General features: G+C 33.5%; 2 protein-coding genes across 7 annotated transcripts; both read right to left on the bottom strand.

Moving 5' to 3' along the window:
* Positions 1 to 866: 866 nt before the first annotated feature.
* On the bottom strand, positions 867 to 4,146 carry LOC113846993 (mannose-1-phosphate guanylyltransferase 1-like). Of its 2 annotated transcripts, XM_027475802.1 has the most exons (5): positions 3,989 to 4,146; positions 2,632 to 2,764; positions 2,354 to 2,416; positions 2,009 to 2,248; positions 872 to 1,907 (listed from the first exon to the last, which is right to left on the bottom strand). In XM_027475802.1, the coding sequence occupies exons 2-5, from the start codon at positions 2,740 to 2,742 to the stop codon at positions 1,236 to 1,238; spliced, it is 1,086 nt and encodes a 361-aa protein (XP_027331603.1). In that variant the 5' UTR covers positions 2,743 to 2,764; positions 3,989 to 4,146; the 3' UTR covers positions 872 to 1,235. The 2 variants fall into 2 exon arrangements, with proteins under 2 accessions (XP_027331605.1, XP_027331603.1); XM_027475804.1 differs by lacking the exon at positions 3,989 to 4,146 and having other exon boundaries at positions 867 to 1,907; positions 2,632 to 3,880.
* Positions 4,147 to 9,211: 5,065 nt separating this feature from the next.
* On the bottom strand, positions 9,212 to 16,206 carry LOC113846338 (ultraviolet-B receptor UVR8-like). 5 transcript variants are annotated; one of them, XR_003501669.1, is made up of 12 exons: positions 15,885 to 16,206; positions 15,115 to 15,188; positions 14,950 to 15,034; positions 14,549 to 14,680; positions 14,025 to 14,249; positions 13,633 to 13,872; positions 13,158 to 13,201; positions 11,463 to 11,645; positions 10,724 to 10,814; positions 10,214 to 10,465; positions 9,972 to 10,015; positions 9,214 to 9,795 (listed from the first exon to the last, which is right to left on the bottom strand). XR_003501669.1 is itself a non-coding variant. In XM_027474469.1 (11 exons), exons 1-11 carry the CDS (start codon positions 16,075 to 16,077, stop codon positions 9,673 to 9,675), a joined length of 1,434 nt encoding a protein of 477 aa, XP_027330270.1. In that variant the 5' UTR covers positions 16,078 to 16,206; the 3' UTR covers positions 9,219 to 9,672. The 5 variants fall into 5 exon arrangements, 1 of the variants encoding a protein (XP_027330270.1); XR_003501668.1 differs by having other exon boundaries at positions 9,212 to 9,795; positions 9,972 to 10,465; XM_027474469.1 differs by lacking the exon at positions 10,214 to 10,465 and having other exon boundaries at positions 9,219 to 9,795.
* Positions 16,207 to 16,863: the final 657 nt, after the last annotated feature.

The following is a 16,863-nucleotide window of genomic DNA, read 5'->3' as shown; positions in this document are numbered from 1 at the left end:
AACTGAGAACCCTTTTCCCCACTAATCTACTATGCTTCAGTGAGGGAACCGTTTCTTATAATCAAATCTTCTTTTGCATTACTTTAAAGGTGTGAATGTAGGTATATTGCTTTTGTTGAAGTACTAAGATAAAGTTGCTCTTACAGTGATATAAAGATTATACAGAAAGGAGGAAATTATAAATTATTTTTCAAAAACTATATATATATATATATATATATATATATATATATATATATATAAATTCTTATACTCAATTTAAGACTTTCATTTAATTTAAATCTAACAAGTTATAATTTATTTTATTACTTCTGTAAAATTTAGGTTAAATAAAACACTTAAATTGAATTTAAGTCTTTTTAAACTTACAGTAGCCTTGTCAATACTTTTCTTTAACGGGTCTATCTTAAAACTAACAAGATCATGGGCAAGTATCATTACTATATTAATATACCATACAAGCCATTTTTTCCAACGAGTTCTTTGGGGTTGTTGGAAAATATCCGATTTTGTTGTGTAATGGCCCCTCCGTCACATGGTGCAGCCACTAGAAATAGAAAGATCATAACAGACCAATGTCCACACTCGTTCGGTCCCATAATGTAGGACTTTTTTATTAACCCATAATATGGAAATCTACCTGTTAAATATGTGCTTGGGTTTCGTGACAATGGCCCGCCACCTAATCCATTTGTCAAATTCTTGGCATAATACGTCACAACTCAAGCTTTGGTCGATCGATAAACAAAGTGGGTGTAACTCATAGGAACCATACATCATCCAACATAGGATTCAAATCTGGAATGGAGATGGAATCACTGAAAAACTACTACCCCAAACTCCACTTGTCACAAATTTTCAGAGAGACATGATGTGATGTGTTAACCAACCTTTCATATTGGATTGCCCCAATAAGATGTAGATTGACATACGTCCTTCCTTTCTTGCTAGTGAGTTACAGTGGCTGGAGAGAAAAAAACTAATAATTTATTTCTATACACACCCCGAAAATTACACAACTTTGGCACAGAAGACCAAATTTGCGCCCATTACAAGAGATTCTCACCTTTCAACATTGTAATGGCGTCACTCATTCTAATCGAAAAGCTGACTTGTACAAAGAAAAGGAATAGAATGAAGTAAAAAGGAAAACATTAGAAACAGACAAACATATTTCAAGACCCAATAATTTACTACGTCCTCTCCCCATGCTATCAATTTGAACGACATTGACCTCACATGACAATTTCTGGCTTCAGAATACTTGACTTGATCTCCTTGTGGGGCAAAACCACACCACCATTGCTGTAAATTTCGTCACATACATGAACATCTTCTCCAAGGATAGTCATATTCTCCACTCGAGCCCATTGCCCAACGGTAGAATGCCACCCAATAATACTGCTGGATATGCACGCGTGCTTCTTAATCCTTACTCCTCGCATTACTGTGCAGCGTGATAGCCGAACACCTGGCTCAATTATGCAGCCAGGACCAATAGCAACATCAGGCCCAATTAGACATCCCTCACCAATTTTGGCTGTCTCATCGACAATGACATTCCCTACAATGGAAGAGCCACTGGCCAACTTAGAAGAAGACTTCTTCCTCAATGAGTCCAGGTAAAGTCTCAGGCCAGTAATATAGTCCCTCGGTTGTCCAATGTCCATCCAGAATCCTGGCAGGACCATTGCATATAGCTTTTTCTCAGCAGCAATCTTTGGAAACACCTCTTTCTCGATAGAAGTGGGCCTCAGTTCAATTCTATCCAAAACAGACGGGTTCAACAGGTAAATTCCGGCATTGATCTTGTTTCCAACAAACAACTTCGGTTTTTCAACAAACTTATCAACCTGCCCTGTGGTCTCTTCCATCACAACCACACCATATTTTGATGGCTCATCAACCTACACAAAGTAGATGAAATTTGTATTGGATTCTCTAACTTGAATGTATAGTCACAAACGCATGTAATGGAGAATTCTATTTTTGTTGCAAATTTTGTTACCTTTGTTACCATTATGGAAGCCTCCCCTCCATGGGCTTTATGGAATTCAATCATTTCTTTAAGTGGGTACTCACTGATAACATCGCTGTTGAGAACAAAAAATGGCTCTCTAGAGCTATCTATAAGCTTATCCCTGGCAAGAGCCAAAGGGCCTGCAGTTCCCAGTGGTTCAGTTTCTTGAGAGCATGTGATCTTGATGCCAAGCTTTGCTTCAAAATCCTTCAAAAAATTCAACATAACCTGCAGTAGGAAGTATTAACAGAAGTTGAAGTGAAGAAATTTTAGCCACATAAATAATTTAAGCATTGACTAAAACAATGTTGTAAGGAGAGGCATGATCTTTACCTCCGGTTGGTAATTGATGGCTAGCACCACTTCAGTAACTCCAATGGCCTTAAGGGCCTCTATCTGAAAAACAAACCAAATTAAAAGGTAAATCAGTAGGATAGTCAATTATATCATCATACTAAAGAATAGATATGCAAGATGCAAATCAGATCCCCCCCCCCCCCCGCGGAAGAGAAGGCATCAGATGGTTGCATTGAAAAGGTATTAAAGAAGACAGCTTACACCTTATTATAGCAGGGACAAAATTTCCATTAATAAGGCTTAAATAGCTTTACCTGATGCAGAATCATGGGTTTGTTAGCAAAATCAACAAGAGGCTTAGGGACACTGAGTGTCAGTGGCCTCAACCTTGTTCCAAACCCTCCAACCAGAATAAGTGCCTTCATTTTGATGTGCGCTCTGCTTTTCCTGTAAATATATAAATTAGAAGCAGATCAAGATAAGCAAACAGAGCATAGACCTGAAATATGAGTAGATCGATTACACCATGCCCTCTAAATATCAATGCAAAGAAGGAGAGAAGAACTTCCACGAAACACCTAAGTAAACAACTGGCAAAAAAGTTGAAACTAAGGTGATGATTATTCCGCTGAGTGTGACACGGATTCATTTACGTGTCACTACATGAACAATATGCAAGAATGGAAAGTATTGCACACAAAAGTTTTAACTACATATAAAAAACAATGACAAAATCCAGCTATATACAGGATCAAGTTTTTAATGAGAACGACAAAAACGGTTGAAGCCTGATGCAGGCTGCTCCATATATGGTGTCAAATATGTACTGGAATCAAGGTACATGGTATAACATTTGGTATTCTTTGAGAACTTAAAGCATGCACATGTTTCCTTCTTTCAATGGGAGAAATTTTCATATATAGCTTCTATTTAAAAAAAAAAATTGCTTGAGAATCCTTCGAAGTGAAGCACGTTGCATTAACAGCATAGGATAACCAAATAGATATTAGGTTCGATAGCTAGCTACAATCCACATTACCTACTCTCTCAACAGCATTTTAAAACCAAACACAAATGAAACAAAAGATTTGAAAGTTAATATTCATGATATAAATGAAACACAAGATGCAGTGACGTCATTAATTTGACGGAACAAGTAGTGTCAAATGACATCATGATGGAGGGAAATACCGGTACTTTAAATTATTTTCCGGAACAAATTGCTCAGACAGATATATCGTGGGGAAGAGTTAATCCAACATTTTTACAAATGAAAATCTCTTGATCCTCCACATTAGTCTGTTATTTATTTTATTTTATTTTTCATTACAAATCATATACAGAAATTCCTAATTGTAGCAACTTGAGTATGAAATTTCCCAAATCCATGAAAATATAAGTGAAATTACTGAACACAACATTCAATCAACACAAAGCGGGAAAAAAACAGACAAAAAGGAACTTCAAAAACACATAGTACCAGATCTGAATAGCACGCTGAAGCATCTATTTACAAATCGAAATCAGATCACAATTTAAAAAGAAAAAAAAAAAAAAAACTCATCAACAGGAACATTGCAATTTAACAATTGGGATTCGTAAACAAAATGCATTGATTGATTACAACAGAGCAGAGCGAAACTGCAATGGCATTGTCAGAATCAGAATTACCTTCGGATCCGCGAGATTTGAAAAACCGAACTGAGTCGACCCCAACCCGGACCGAGTCAACGCGGCGAGTCGGAATCTAGAACTAGAAAAGGAAAACACGATGAATCCCCAACTGCGTCTCATCCATCTTCCTCTTTATATATATCGCACGCGCCAACCATGTTTTTAACATACACTTTCTCATTTATTATTCATTTAATAATTTCATTTGTTATTTGTTAATATGTTATTAGGGGATCCTGAAATAAATTTTAAAAAATAAATTCAATTTATTCCGTGGGCGTGTGGGGTTCCCTTTCTATGTGTCGGTGGCTTCCTCCGTTATTTCGAATTTTGGCCATTTCTTCTCTTTTGCCTCAGTTTTTATCTTCTTCTGTTTTTGTTATTTGCACCTCTCACTTTCTTATTATTACAATTGTACCACACGTGCCACCAAATTTTCTGCCTTCTTCAACCCCCTCTTTTCTAATATGATCGCGGTGTACCATTTTGATCGAAATTTCCTTTCCCTTATTGTTTAATTTCTTTGTTTTTCATTTATTTCTAGGTGAATATATAGTATTAAATTAAATTTTTATATTATCGTAATAACAAAATAATTTGGTAATAAATTATATCACAATTTAATGATGCGATAATGTGTATTCAGATAACGATTTGCTGAAGTTTTATGTTAATGTCCCCTTAAGATAGATTGGACATGAGAGTAAGCCGCAATATTATATTATTAATCACTTATGGCATAATTTTAACAATTAAATGAATTTATGGCTCCAATTAAAATAAAATAACCATTTCAATAATTTTAAATTTTCTGCCCATTTCTTTGGAAAAAAAAAACTTTGCCCTTTTAAATTAAATATTACTCGTTGATAATCTTTGACGTTGATTTTCACAATTAACATTTCCCGATCGTGACGGGAGGTTCAGTTGTGGCCAAACTAGCATATTCCTGTCTTAGATACTCTACAATTATTTATTTATTCTTTCTCAAGTCTTCTCATGTTTTGATAAATTCAAAGTCTTTCTTTTTTATTATTTTTGTTTTGAAAAATACGTTTTAAATGGCCACAAAATCTTCCATGAAGTAGAATTTGTATCTTTGTTTCAGCATATAAGACCAGGGGCGACGCCTAGTACACAAAGAGGCTTCCTCTTTCAAAACTTTTTTTATTTTTTTCAATTTACATGTAAATTTTATTATTAATTTTCCTTCAACTTAGCCTGCACTATTATTATGAGTTTTTTGGGGTCTAGTTTGGTCACTGTATAAAAAGTTTTAAATTTAAAGGTTATAATTTTTTTTATGTTGATTTGCGTTGTTTCCGATTTTTTATGGTCGAATAAGTAAACAAGAAAATATTTGTTCAATTAATCAACAACTTTTTTTTTGTTGGCAGAATCCACCAGAGTTTGCTTCAACTGATTCCTGCGAAGTAGCTTCCATGCATCAAACATAGAATTGTGATATTGAAAAATGTTTTATATATATAGTTTTTGTTGGAATTTAGAGAAAAAAAAAAGATAATAAAATAAATAATATACTAAAAAAATTGTTGTAAAAATATCATAATCGTTGTCATATTTAACACAGAGTGATATACATGCTATTACTAATATGCAACATATAAAAAAAATCAATCAATAAATATTCATGATTAGTTTTTTATTTTTCTTATACAATTCAAATTTTGATCATCTTAATGCATGATTCCAAAACTTATATTATTCATTCAACGTATCAAGATTTAATTTAATTATAGTAAAATAAAATTATTAAATTTAAATACTAAGGTTATAATTAATAAAAAAAATCCAAAATCTAAAATATTGTTTTTGGGAATAACATTGCATGAAGTTGGTTTGGATACAGAAAGAAAGAAAAATGCATTTATGAACATTATGTTTATATTTCTTGTAAATAATTTATTGGAGAATAAAAAGTGTTAAATTTTGTATCAACCTCGAAACTCTTACTTAACTAACAAATATTACGTTGGGTGCATGTTAAATAGTTATTATTAAAAAATAAAGATTACTCAAATTTTCTTAATTTAGAAAGAAAGAAGACAAAGTTAAAATAAGAAAGAAAATGAAGTTCTTATAATTTACATAATTTTGATTTAAATGAAAATTACTTTCTTTCTTATTTTATTTAACTAAAGTAAAATTTATTTAAATAAATTTAGACTACATAATCATATTCGTACTAAAACTACAAAAAATTATGATATGATCAAAATCTACCTTCAAATTTGAGAGTGCATTAAAATTATGAAGAAAGTTTATTTATAATTTAAAACCTATTTTATGTCTATAAATTTACTTAATTACTAAATAAAGAAACTATTAAATATTTTATAAATAATAAATATGTATTCTTTTTATTTTTATTTATTTTATAAAATAAAAACATATTTAAAAAATATATAAAAGAACATAGTAAAGCTCTTTTATTTTTCTCTACATTCGAGTCAAATCTTCGAAAGAGATTATTTTCATGCAAACTACCTATATACGTGTTGACTTTTGGAATTTGGATTGCCTTTGACAAAATAGTAAGTCTTAAATATGGTCTTGTTGCTCTTTTGGGACATTGAGCGGCTTAGTCTTTTACTTGGATCAGATCAATTAGTGTGAGATGATGCACGAGAAAATATGAAAAATAATATGATGAATAACACACTTTAAACAAATATACATTACTAAAGATATAGAAAATTATAAAGTATTAAGATATTTTTTTATTAATATAGTTTTTTACTAAATATTAAATTATTAATTAATAAAGAATTTAAAAGTTTTTACTAACAATGTGTGTCGAGAGGGCAGTGTTTACAGAGACATTTTTAAAGAACAAGACAGCTAATGTAAATTCTGCTGCATATTTTTAACCCAATGTCATTACAGCCTCTATAACTAACACACTCCCATTCATGTTTTGATTGTTTTTATTCCAATTAATTAGTTAAGTAACTTGACGCATATGCCAGCAATTAATTCAGCTTCCAAAAATGGACAATCCAATTGCTTGATGCTATATGATTCCTACGTTATGAATAAAATAATGTTACTTCTCCTAACCCTTCTAATCCAGAGAAAAGTAAATATGGCATATCATGGTTTTAGAAGATGATTTGGTGTCAACTGTGAAGGATACAAATAGCTTATGTTGTAAAGATATTGATTAAATAATAATTAATAAATATTCTTATTAAAATATTACAATAAATATATTAATATCATGATTTTCTTTTCATAAAAAAAAATTCTTTAACTTTGTAATCAATGTTTAATGATGTTTAGTACCATTCACTTATATACAAAAGAATTGACAAACACACTCCAACAAAAGCCATTTTGATATTAGCTACTCACCACCTCCTTGATTTTGATAAAGAGGCCATCACTAAAACTAGCGTGCAACAATATTAAGATCCAGCTACTGTGATGTCAACCATAACTTATGTACAAATACACAATATTGATTCAATGACTCCAGTATGATATACCTGTTGAGGTTTATCAAGTATCAACCTCAAATGGAAAGTATGGAGCAAAAATATTCAGGACAATTTATTTGGGTACCGAAATTTTTATGTCTCCACAAATTGATAGTTCCACCTTTTCAAATATTATATATTTGTATGTGTGCCCGGATCGTTGCTGATCAATGATCAGTTGCAAATTGGAACCACAATTTTGTTTTTGGTCATTAACTCAATTTTGTTGTAAGCTACGTCACATCACTCTCGATGATAAGGAAAGGCCAATTGATGGTCTAAGACAACTTTATAGAAGCAATTGACTGTGAAATTGGAAAAGTACCAGAAATATGGATCCGAGAGCATCTTCTCTGAGAGTTAATTGACTGTTAGGCCCAGCTTCGCTTTCATGGAATGATTCCTACTTGTTATGTTTTGGTTTCCACTGAAAAAGAAAAAGAAAAACCACATTTACAATTCGCGTATGGCAATTTGAAAGTATATAAGAAAAGTTAACCATACTACCCTAATTTTTGTGCTTTATTCCACTTTTCAAGAAAATCCTTCATATAGTATCTGGTTTTGTATTTTGTTTTTTCACAAAAGATGTTCGACAAATATTAGCCCAAAATACTTGAAAGAGTCCAACGCAAAAGGGAAAATAAAAACTTCTGACTTTGTCACATGGAATATTTGAATTTGATCCAAAACATTGTTAAATTAATTTATCTTTGGTTAATGATTCTGAAAGTTGATTCAGGTTATTGTGAATGGGAACAAAAGTTTCCTTGTTCATTGTTTATCATCTATGGTCAATCGAACTGTGAGAAAGGAGACAATATACTAAAAAATTAATAAAAAGGAGTTGACCTAGATTGAGATACAGGTCCTATCCTAATATCGAATAAGTTAAGACAAACAATGTGAAAAAACGCAAGTCCAATATGAAAAATACTCATTGGACCCTTAAGAAACTCGAATCAAACCTCTGAATATTGTTTAGGGCATATTTAAAAAACTTTTGAACCTCACGATCAAAACACAAAAAAGAAAAGAAAAATTTTTAACCACTTAAAACAAAATTTATAAAAAAATATAAGCTATTTTTAACTTTTTTTTTATTACTTATCAAAATAAATTATTTTTAACTTATTTCTATAAATTTCATTGTCAACTTATAACATAAATAATTGTTTGATAAAAAAATTTATTGATTAAAATTTAAATAATTTATGTACACCTAAATACATCTCTGGAGGAAAAATGATATGCTTAGATATTATTAGTGTTGTTCTCAAGTAAAATTGAAGTTACATTTTAGTAATATGTATTATGTGCTGATTTTAATATTAGTGTATATATTTTTAATGTCAACTTTAAATTTATTATGTATATTATTGAAGTAAAACTCTAATTCCAATAGGAGAATAATACTAAAAGTGTATCCCACCTATATTTTCTCCTAGTGTCAAACATGCCGCTAAGTGATTCTTATTCGGGATACTGTACGTAGCCGTTCGTGTCTGCAGTTCCCTAACATAGAAGTTATATATGAATAGAGATTATGAAGGACTTCAGCAAACCTTGTGGTTTATTTTGACTGTTCATTATGCTTGTTCGGACTCTTCAAAAGTGAGTTGGTCTGTGGGAGTGTATTTTTCCCTTAAAATAAACCATTATTTTTATTCAAAATTCAAACTGGAAGCGTGAGATTGTGCTTGTGGTCAATCCAACCTCCATTTATATAAACGATCTTTATTATTTCTGGTTAACTACAGTAAAAGATTGTTGTAGCGTTTACTACAGTCGTATATTCCAAGATTACATTTACAAACAAAAAGCAAGTTCATATTACATGCTAGTCATGGTTACATTCCAAGATTACATTTACACCTACTCAACAACCAACTTACAGTGCATATAATTACACTGAACTGTTTTTTATACACTAAAATAAAATGTACACAGTGGTGAAGAATGTTAGATAGGTGGAAAGGACCCAATAGTCCCTTCCAAGCCAGATATCGCTCTTTAGTGTAATACCGGAGCTAGTCATGGTTGATCACACCATGAAACAATACAAGCATGTATGCATATGTATACCACTACCATATGTACATATACAAGACTTACGATTTACCTTCCAAAAGAACCGCTAACTAACAAAATTGGGTCAAGTGGCTCTAATAAACCATGACATCAAGTGGGTGACTCAGCCAGAAGAAGAGTATGCCACCAACCGCAAGCAACATTTTTAGGGACACAACCTTCAATTGTGACTTCGGAAGGAACGTTACGGTCAATCACATCACCAAGACCCAGCTGCCACATCCAGAAATCACAACTTAGAAAAGTATGATTCCATAACAAGAATGCTACTCATACCCTACCCAATTATAAACTTACTACGTGGTCAGATAGAAATCGCTATAATGCTCATTGTTTAAAATGTGAAATAAAAAGAAGATATATATGAAAATGTAGTGTGACATAAGCACCTGTCCATATTTGTTCCAACCCCAGCAGAAAACTTTTCCACCCTCTTCAAGAACAGAAACAAAAGAGAACTAATGAGAATCTATTAATAATAGACATGTGAATTACATGTGTTTTTAATAGCCAATTAAATAAAAAATAACATCACTATGCACAAGTCCCAGATGACTATTGCAAAAGTAAGAATAAGAACAGTAATGTAATATATGAATTTCAAGTTTTGCTAGCAATCTTATTCAGTTACACTGATAGTTTTGCATCAGATGGGCTTTGGCTAAAACAGAGATGTTATTTAACCCATTCATGTCCAACCCTCTCCAATGACTGTTTAGTTTGACTAGCACCATTGTCATTGTGGAAGAATCTTTTCACCAAACAGCTAACATCATTTCACGGTAGCTCCAGAATCCCATATTTTTGACAAAATAAATAAATAAAAGCCTTTTTTCCCAAAATTTTCTCTCCAGTTGTCCTGACAACAGGTTATTCATCCATACTACAGGAAAAGAAAATGCAAAATAATGATTAGAAAACAAGCTGGAAAAATTTAAGTGCACACTGCTCAGTACTTGATGTAAGCACCTTACAGATTCTATTATTAGAAACGGGATGGATTTCAGAGAGACGTCAAACAGATGTTCAATTCTATTGTGTTTAGAGAGATATGTTAAATAACTTAAATACTGGAAGCATAACTCTGACTAGGAAGGCAGCTATGAAAATGTCATAAGCAAGTTCTTATACCACGGCATACCTGTTATTAAAGCAGTGTGACGAGCACCACAAGATATGTTCTTTACATGCGTATTTTCCAAACTTGGAGAATCCACTAGACTTGGTAGAGTCTGCTTCAAAATTGAAATAAACAGTTAAAATAGAATTGTAAATATCACATGCTTAATGGGTCTTTAGGAGACAGAAATTATGATCAACAAACAATTGTAGTACATTGGTGATTGACATAATCTTATAATTACATTTCGTTTTAGTGACAAACTGAGTATGGAATCTAAAGGATGGCACTAATTATTATTAGAATTTTCTATAGAATTCTTTATGTACTATATAATCAAATGCAGTTTTTTTTATTTTGTCAAAAAGTGGACTAATATTGTAATATATTTAAAGTTATTAGCTTTGAACACTTAATACTGATCTATGTTGGATAGTGTGGGCCTAACCTTTAATAAAAATGAAAGGTGCTTAGGGTTAATAAATATTAAAGCTAAGTCTTTTTTGCTGTCACGAAAACATATTCCATTTATCTCTATATTTACCTCGTTGAAAACCTAGTATTAAGAGAGTGTGATTAGACAAAAGAAGATCTTAACTTTTTACTAGGATTCACAGCTTAACTAAATTATTTACTTATTGTACAATTTACAATGTTTAAGAGTAAGTGATTTCATCATTGTTATTTTAAATTCGTATATTAGTATTCTAAATTTATATAATTAGATTTAACTCAATTTATTTCTATAATTATGGCATACCTCAGCTTGATCAGCCCCGGTTCCCAGCTGCCCAAACTGATTCCCACCAAATGCATAGACATCCCCATCAGCAGTTGTACATACTGTGTGCCACAGTCCTGCAGCAACTCCTTCAATTTGGATACCCAATAAAGAAGATACACAGGTTGGGCTTAGTTCATCATCCGTAGTTCCTTGCCCACACTTGACCAAAAAAGGTAACATTAATTCAGTATAACAAGCATAAACATGCATTGATCAACAGGGTGACAAGAAAGATAAAATATTGCAATGGAATAGAATAGATAATCCCTTGTTAGAGTGAACCACATCTTCAACATCTAGATTGCTTTTGTCCACCATATTCTACTTTACCTACAGATTGATCCTTCAGAATGGTTAAGGGGTGATAATATCCAAGCAGCATTGTAGTGAACATATTTCAACATTCTAATATGAAAAAAATTCATGCACATGATGAATACTCCCACAATCTCAGGCAAATCAGAGCACAGTTTTAATCTGGTGCGTGCTGTACTTCACATTTTTCACAGTACCACTGTACCAGGTAAGCATTAGATTGCAAAATGAAAAAAGGATGCTGGTGACGTGACATGCAAAGTGAAGTGATTCTGAGTATGGTCCTCACTATCAAAGGTCACCCTATTGGCTAATAAGATCTGAATGATAAAATGGCTGAAAAAGAAGCAAAACTAATTTCACATGAAAATAAATTGAACACCAGAGGAGCTAGATCACACAGGGTGTAAGTTCAGTGGCTGATTTCTAATCAAGAAAACATATGCAGTATTTGCAAAAAATGAATTTTCCATCAAGTAAAATCCTTTCCCAGAAAAGAAAAGGGCTAAGTAAATCAGAGCAGAAAACATCAATATACCAGACAAAAAACCCAAATTCTTTGACAAATTAGCATTTTTCCAAATTTAAAAAGGTTCTTCCTATGTTTTTGCTTTCTGTTATTTTATGATTAAATGTATTTTATAAATATTTATTTAACCTTATATTACGCTGCCTTTTTATATTGATTTCTCTATGAAAGTTAGGCTAAGATGTTCACTGCATCACTCACAAATATACTTCCTATGCATCCATTACCCAGCACCTGAGATAATCAGTTACAACTAACATCCAAGTCATCTTTCCAAGTGCAAATCTCCCCCCCCTGTGGAAGAATAAACCCTCCTCCCAAAGGAATTAACATAATGATCCAGCACAGGAAAGAAAGCAATCTTAAAAATTAAAGAGACCAAAGGACTACTTTTTTTAATTTAAAAATCCTTCCAGTTTTAGATATCCAGCAGATAAAGTTTCTTTTTATCCTTGTTTCTTTTTTAGCATCCATGAGGTTCACTTCATGGTCTGCTCCTAGAGGGACTGAGACATTTAGCACCAGATTATGATTTTCTAATATTAGGATTTAGGAGTATGTGAGCAAACTACAGGCTTGCACACATCAAAGATTTTATTTAGAATAGATACTGACAAAATTCCTGGAAAGGAAAAGCTCTGCGTGTTTGATCCATTATAACATACCCACTACAACAATAGCCTTTCCTAGGGAGAAGAGAGCCATAAAGGTAATGTTAAGAATATGCTGGTGAAGTATATATATAATTCTGCAAGTTTCACTCCCAAATAAAACGTGTACATGTAGTACAAAATCTCTCAAAATATCCCAGTTCACCTTAATTTTACCTGTCCATAGAGTCCCCAACCAAAAGTAAGCAAAGCTCCAGCATCTGTCAGTTCAACGGATAGATATTCCAATGTATGAAATTAACCAAAGATAAAATAGAAGAGATTTTGAAAACAAAATAAGCTTACTAAGCAAGTTATTCAGTTCAATTTCATATATAGTAACAATTCAATTCCTAGCCTAATACCCAAAAAGACAACATTAGTTATAGATAAATATTTTCACAAATTTATGGATGTTTTTGTTAAGATATTATTTCTCCTCATCAAATCATACAATTCCTATCCAGACCATTCCATCCATTCAGACACTACTTTTCTCCTTATAAACACCTTTAAGCTCCATCCTTGACACCAGGTAGGTAAATTGCAACATTATTAACAAAGTACATGGATATTCTTATTTTAGGTTTTTCAAAGTAACTAAAATGAAAGTTGTCCAGTGGAGTTGTTGACTATACCAACATATATGTACCTGTAATTACTGTACTATGTCGACCTCCACAAGCAATTTTCTTGACATAACTTCCAGGAATTCTAAAATTCTGACCATCTGACCCTATGCTTCCTCGAGCCAATGTTGTAGACCAATCTTTACCATAGTAAGAGGAATCAATACAAGGAACAAGATGAGGAGAGGAAACCATACGTATTCTGGAACCCAAACCAAGCTGCCCTTCACCTCCATAGCCCCAACCCCACACTAGTCCTGTATCTGAAACTCTCAGAAAATTAGAATCAGTGATAAGTGTTAGACAAAAAAATAATGCTTCAACCAAAGCATGACCCCATTACACAATTGGGAGAAAATAACATACATAAAATCTTAGACCTAGGTTTCAAAATAGTCCAAAATAAAGTCTCTACCTGACAATGCTAGGGTGTGACGTCCACCAGCAGCAACAGTAGCTATCCTTATCCCTGGGTTTAGTGTGACAAGACAAGGAAATGCTGTCAGAGTATCATCACTGGATGATGAGCTTTCAGCTGTTTGCTTTGCTGAAGATACTCTCCTTCGCTTTGTACTTTCTTCTCCGCTGTTACTGGAAGCAGTACCTCCAGTAGATCTTGAGCCTTGAGAACGAGGGCTCGCTATTGCAAAACAACTCTACATCAGTTACCTAGAAGAGAACAACAGCTCACAGTCCCTCCCAAGGAGGGATGATCACTAGAGGCAGTACATCAAGGTGGTGAATGGGGGTTCATCATAGAGGGGTAAACCATAAAGCTTCTTCCTTCTTTCTTTTGAGGTTGCGAAGATTCTATCCTATATTGTTGCAATTCTCCTCCTTCCCCACTCCTTTTTGGGTGCACCTTCGCTTGCATAGACCGCTCCTTGGGAGGGACAGCTAGCTATATATAAATGGTCACTGTAAAAAGGTCAGACATACCTTGCTCTGTGGACAATGGACTTTGCCTTCCTGGCACATCTTTCTCGAGACTTACCCCAGTTGATGGTTCCCCAAATACCCTCCCAGAGGGAATGCATTCTTTCCATCCCCATGTATATACTTCTCCATGTTCTGCCAAGGAAACAAAACATACTTGAAGGGTGACACCAAAAAGAAAAACTTTGCTTAATGGACAAGACAAACTCTTTCCCAATTAGATGATATTGTCAAATCCATTTTGGATACTTATGAGTTGTGGAAGCAATTAAATACACGATAAAGCCTTTTAAAGACAAAACGATGGGTTCTGTTTTAGTTTTGGCCTTCTCTTTTCAGTCTCATCGTCTCATTTCTTCTTCTGTTTTCCTCTTCGGCGAGCAAGGTATGGAAATCCACCTTACCTGTTACAGCAACACAATGAGCCCATCCAGCTGCTGCTTTTACAATAGAGGCTTCAGTTGGAAGAGGAAAAGGCTCTGGTGTTTCCTTTACAAATAAACTAAAAATGTTAGTTTGTTGACAAATAAACAAATAATAGGAAGCGAGAGACATCTGTTGTGCATTACCCCATGCTTGCCTGAAGTCACATAACTTTGGCCTAGATCATCTGTTGAGCCCCATGTGATGAGCTTCCCCGGTTCTGATTAAGGAAGAAGAACACGTCAATAATGATGAATTCTTCATGCAAATAAAATGGTGATGGAAGAAAAGGAGCCAATAGAGAGATAGAGGGATACAAAGACATACATACATACGAGTAGAAAAAAAACATAAAAAAGATAAATAAAGAAAAAGCTTGGCCATAAACCCCAATTACGCATAACAATATCAACACACGCGCGCGCAAAAAAGGTAGTGTGAAAGTGAAACAATAGTGAAAGCCTCACAAAATTGCAAATAACCGCTTAAATTCATCTACTTAGATTTGAGTAATTGACCAACCAAACAAAGTAAGACCCGGGTTGAAGCCAGCAATGCTAAAAAACAATACTTTATTTAATAATAAAAAAAAAAAAAACTGTTTCGTCACACGCAAAGAGGCTGTTTAGCTCAAGGAAAAAAAAAAACTTCGGGGCCATAAAATCCCAAAATTAAAAATAAAATAAAATAAACTCCAATGCGAATAAAATCAGAGTATGGAGCTGAAGCTGGTGAAATGAGTCAAGCTTCTGCTTCGCCCTACCATCAACACAACTCAACAATTTTCCCCGAACCAGCTTGATTTTGAAACCCAAACCAAATTTTGGAAGAAACAAAAGGGACCAGAGAGGGAAAAACGAAGCCTCCAATTCTCAAATTAAAAAGAGAGAGAGAGAAAAGTGAAAAGGTAAGACACCAGAGATAGCCATAGCGAATCCACAGCCACCACCACAAACATCTTTCCAAGAGTACCCAGACGGCGGAAACCTAACAGGAACGGGCGTCAATAACGGCGTCCTCTGCGGCAAAGCTCCGGGAAGGTAACCCCACATGTAAAGAAGCCTTTGCAATGTTCCTCCTTCACTTCCCTCGCCATTATTGATGGCCATTCCCACACACAACAAAGAAACTCTCAAGTCAACAACAACACAACGCTCTTTCTCCCTTTTCTGGCGGTTTCTTCTGGTTGGAAAGAAGGAAAGAGAAAGAGAGTGTTTGTTTGTGTGTTTGGAGTGGCCAAGAATTTTACGGAAAGTGCCCTACATAAAAAGAGCGTATCATTTTCAGCTGAACCCCGATGCCACGTCGGATGCTCACGTGGTCTTTGTCCACGTGGCCTCCTTCTCACCGCTAGATCCCTCCGCCATTTCTCGCCACCAGTTTTGCCGAAGTTTCTCGAAGTTCATGTGCGTTCTGTGTCACCGTGTTCGCTCCATTCTTCGCCACGTGTTAGCACATTGCACAAAGTCCAATCATTGTGTCGCCACGTGTCGTTTTGTAGCCCGTAATAGGAAGACACATCAATGTTCAACTTAATCACAGAGAAATGTTCCTATAACCTCAATAAAATTTTGACTTCCTCTCATTTACCGTATATATAATTTTAGTTTTTTTAAAAAATTAAGTATATTGATATCTTTTAATATTGTTCTTCTATTTTTATAAATTAAATTGATACGTAGTTTTTATTTGAAAAACTAAACAAATATTATGCACTTAAAATAAAAAATATAACTTTTCTCTCTTCAAAATTTAATCATGTATCTTCAATATTTTACTTCTATTTTAATTTAATTCTCTTACTTTTAAGCTTTTAGAATTATTTTATATCCTAGATCTATCATAAATTCTTAAATAATTATATTAAAATATAAATTAAAGTATTTCAGGTAAAA

Source organism: Abrus precatorius, unplaced genomic scaffold (assembly GCF_003935025.1).
Source record: "Abrus precatorius isolate BTA unplaced genomic scaffold, Abrus_2018 Scaffold8, whole genome shotgun sequence".
Lineage (NCBI taxonomy): Eukaryota > Viridiplantae > Streptophyta > Magnoliopsida > Fabales > Fabaceae > Abrus > Abrus precatorius.
Note: the sequence above shows the minus strand (reverse complement) of the source record. Positions and strands in the feature narration are given on the sequence as shown.

Excerpts from the sequence above, each read along its gene's own strand:
- LOC113846993 (XM_027475802.1), bottom strand. The coding sequence starts at position 2,742 with ATGAAGGCACTTATTCTGGTTGGAGGGTTTGGAACAAGGTTGAGGCCA. Across the intron at positions 2,417-2,631 it reads AACCCATGATTCTGCATCAG|ATAGAGGCCCTTAAGGCCAT; the intron begins GTAAAGCTATTT and ends TTTGTTTTTCAG. Across the intron at positions 2,249-2,353 it reads CCATCAATTACCAACCGGAG|GTTATGTTGAATTTTTTGAA; the intron begins GTAAAGATCATG and ends TTCCTACTGCAG.
- LOC113846338 (XM_027474469.1), bottom strand. The coding sequence starts at position 16,077 with ATGGCCATCAATAATGGCGAGGGAAGTGAAGGAGGAACATTGCAAAGG. Across the intron at positions 15,035-15,114 it reads TGACTTCAGGCAAGCATGGG|GAAACACCAGAGCCTTTTCC; the intron begins GTAATGCACAAC and ends TTATTTGTAAAG. Across the intron at positions 13,873-14,024 it reads TCACACCCTAGCATTGTCAG|ATACAGGACTAGTGTGGGGT; the intron begins GTAGAGACTTTA and ends TGAGAGTTTCAG.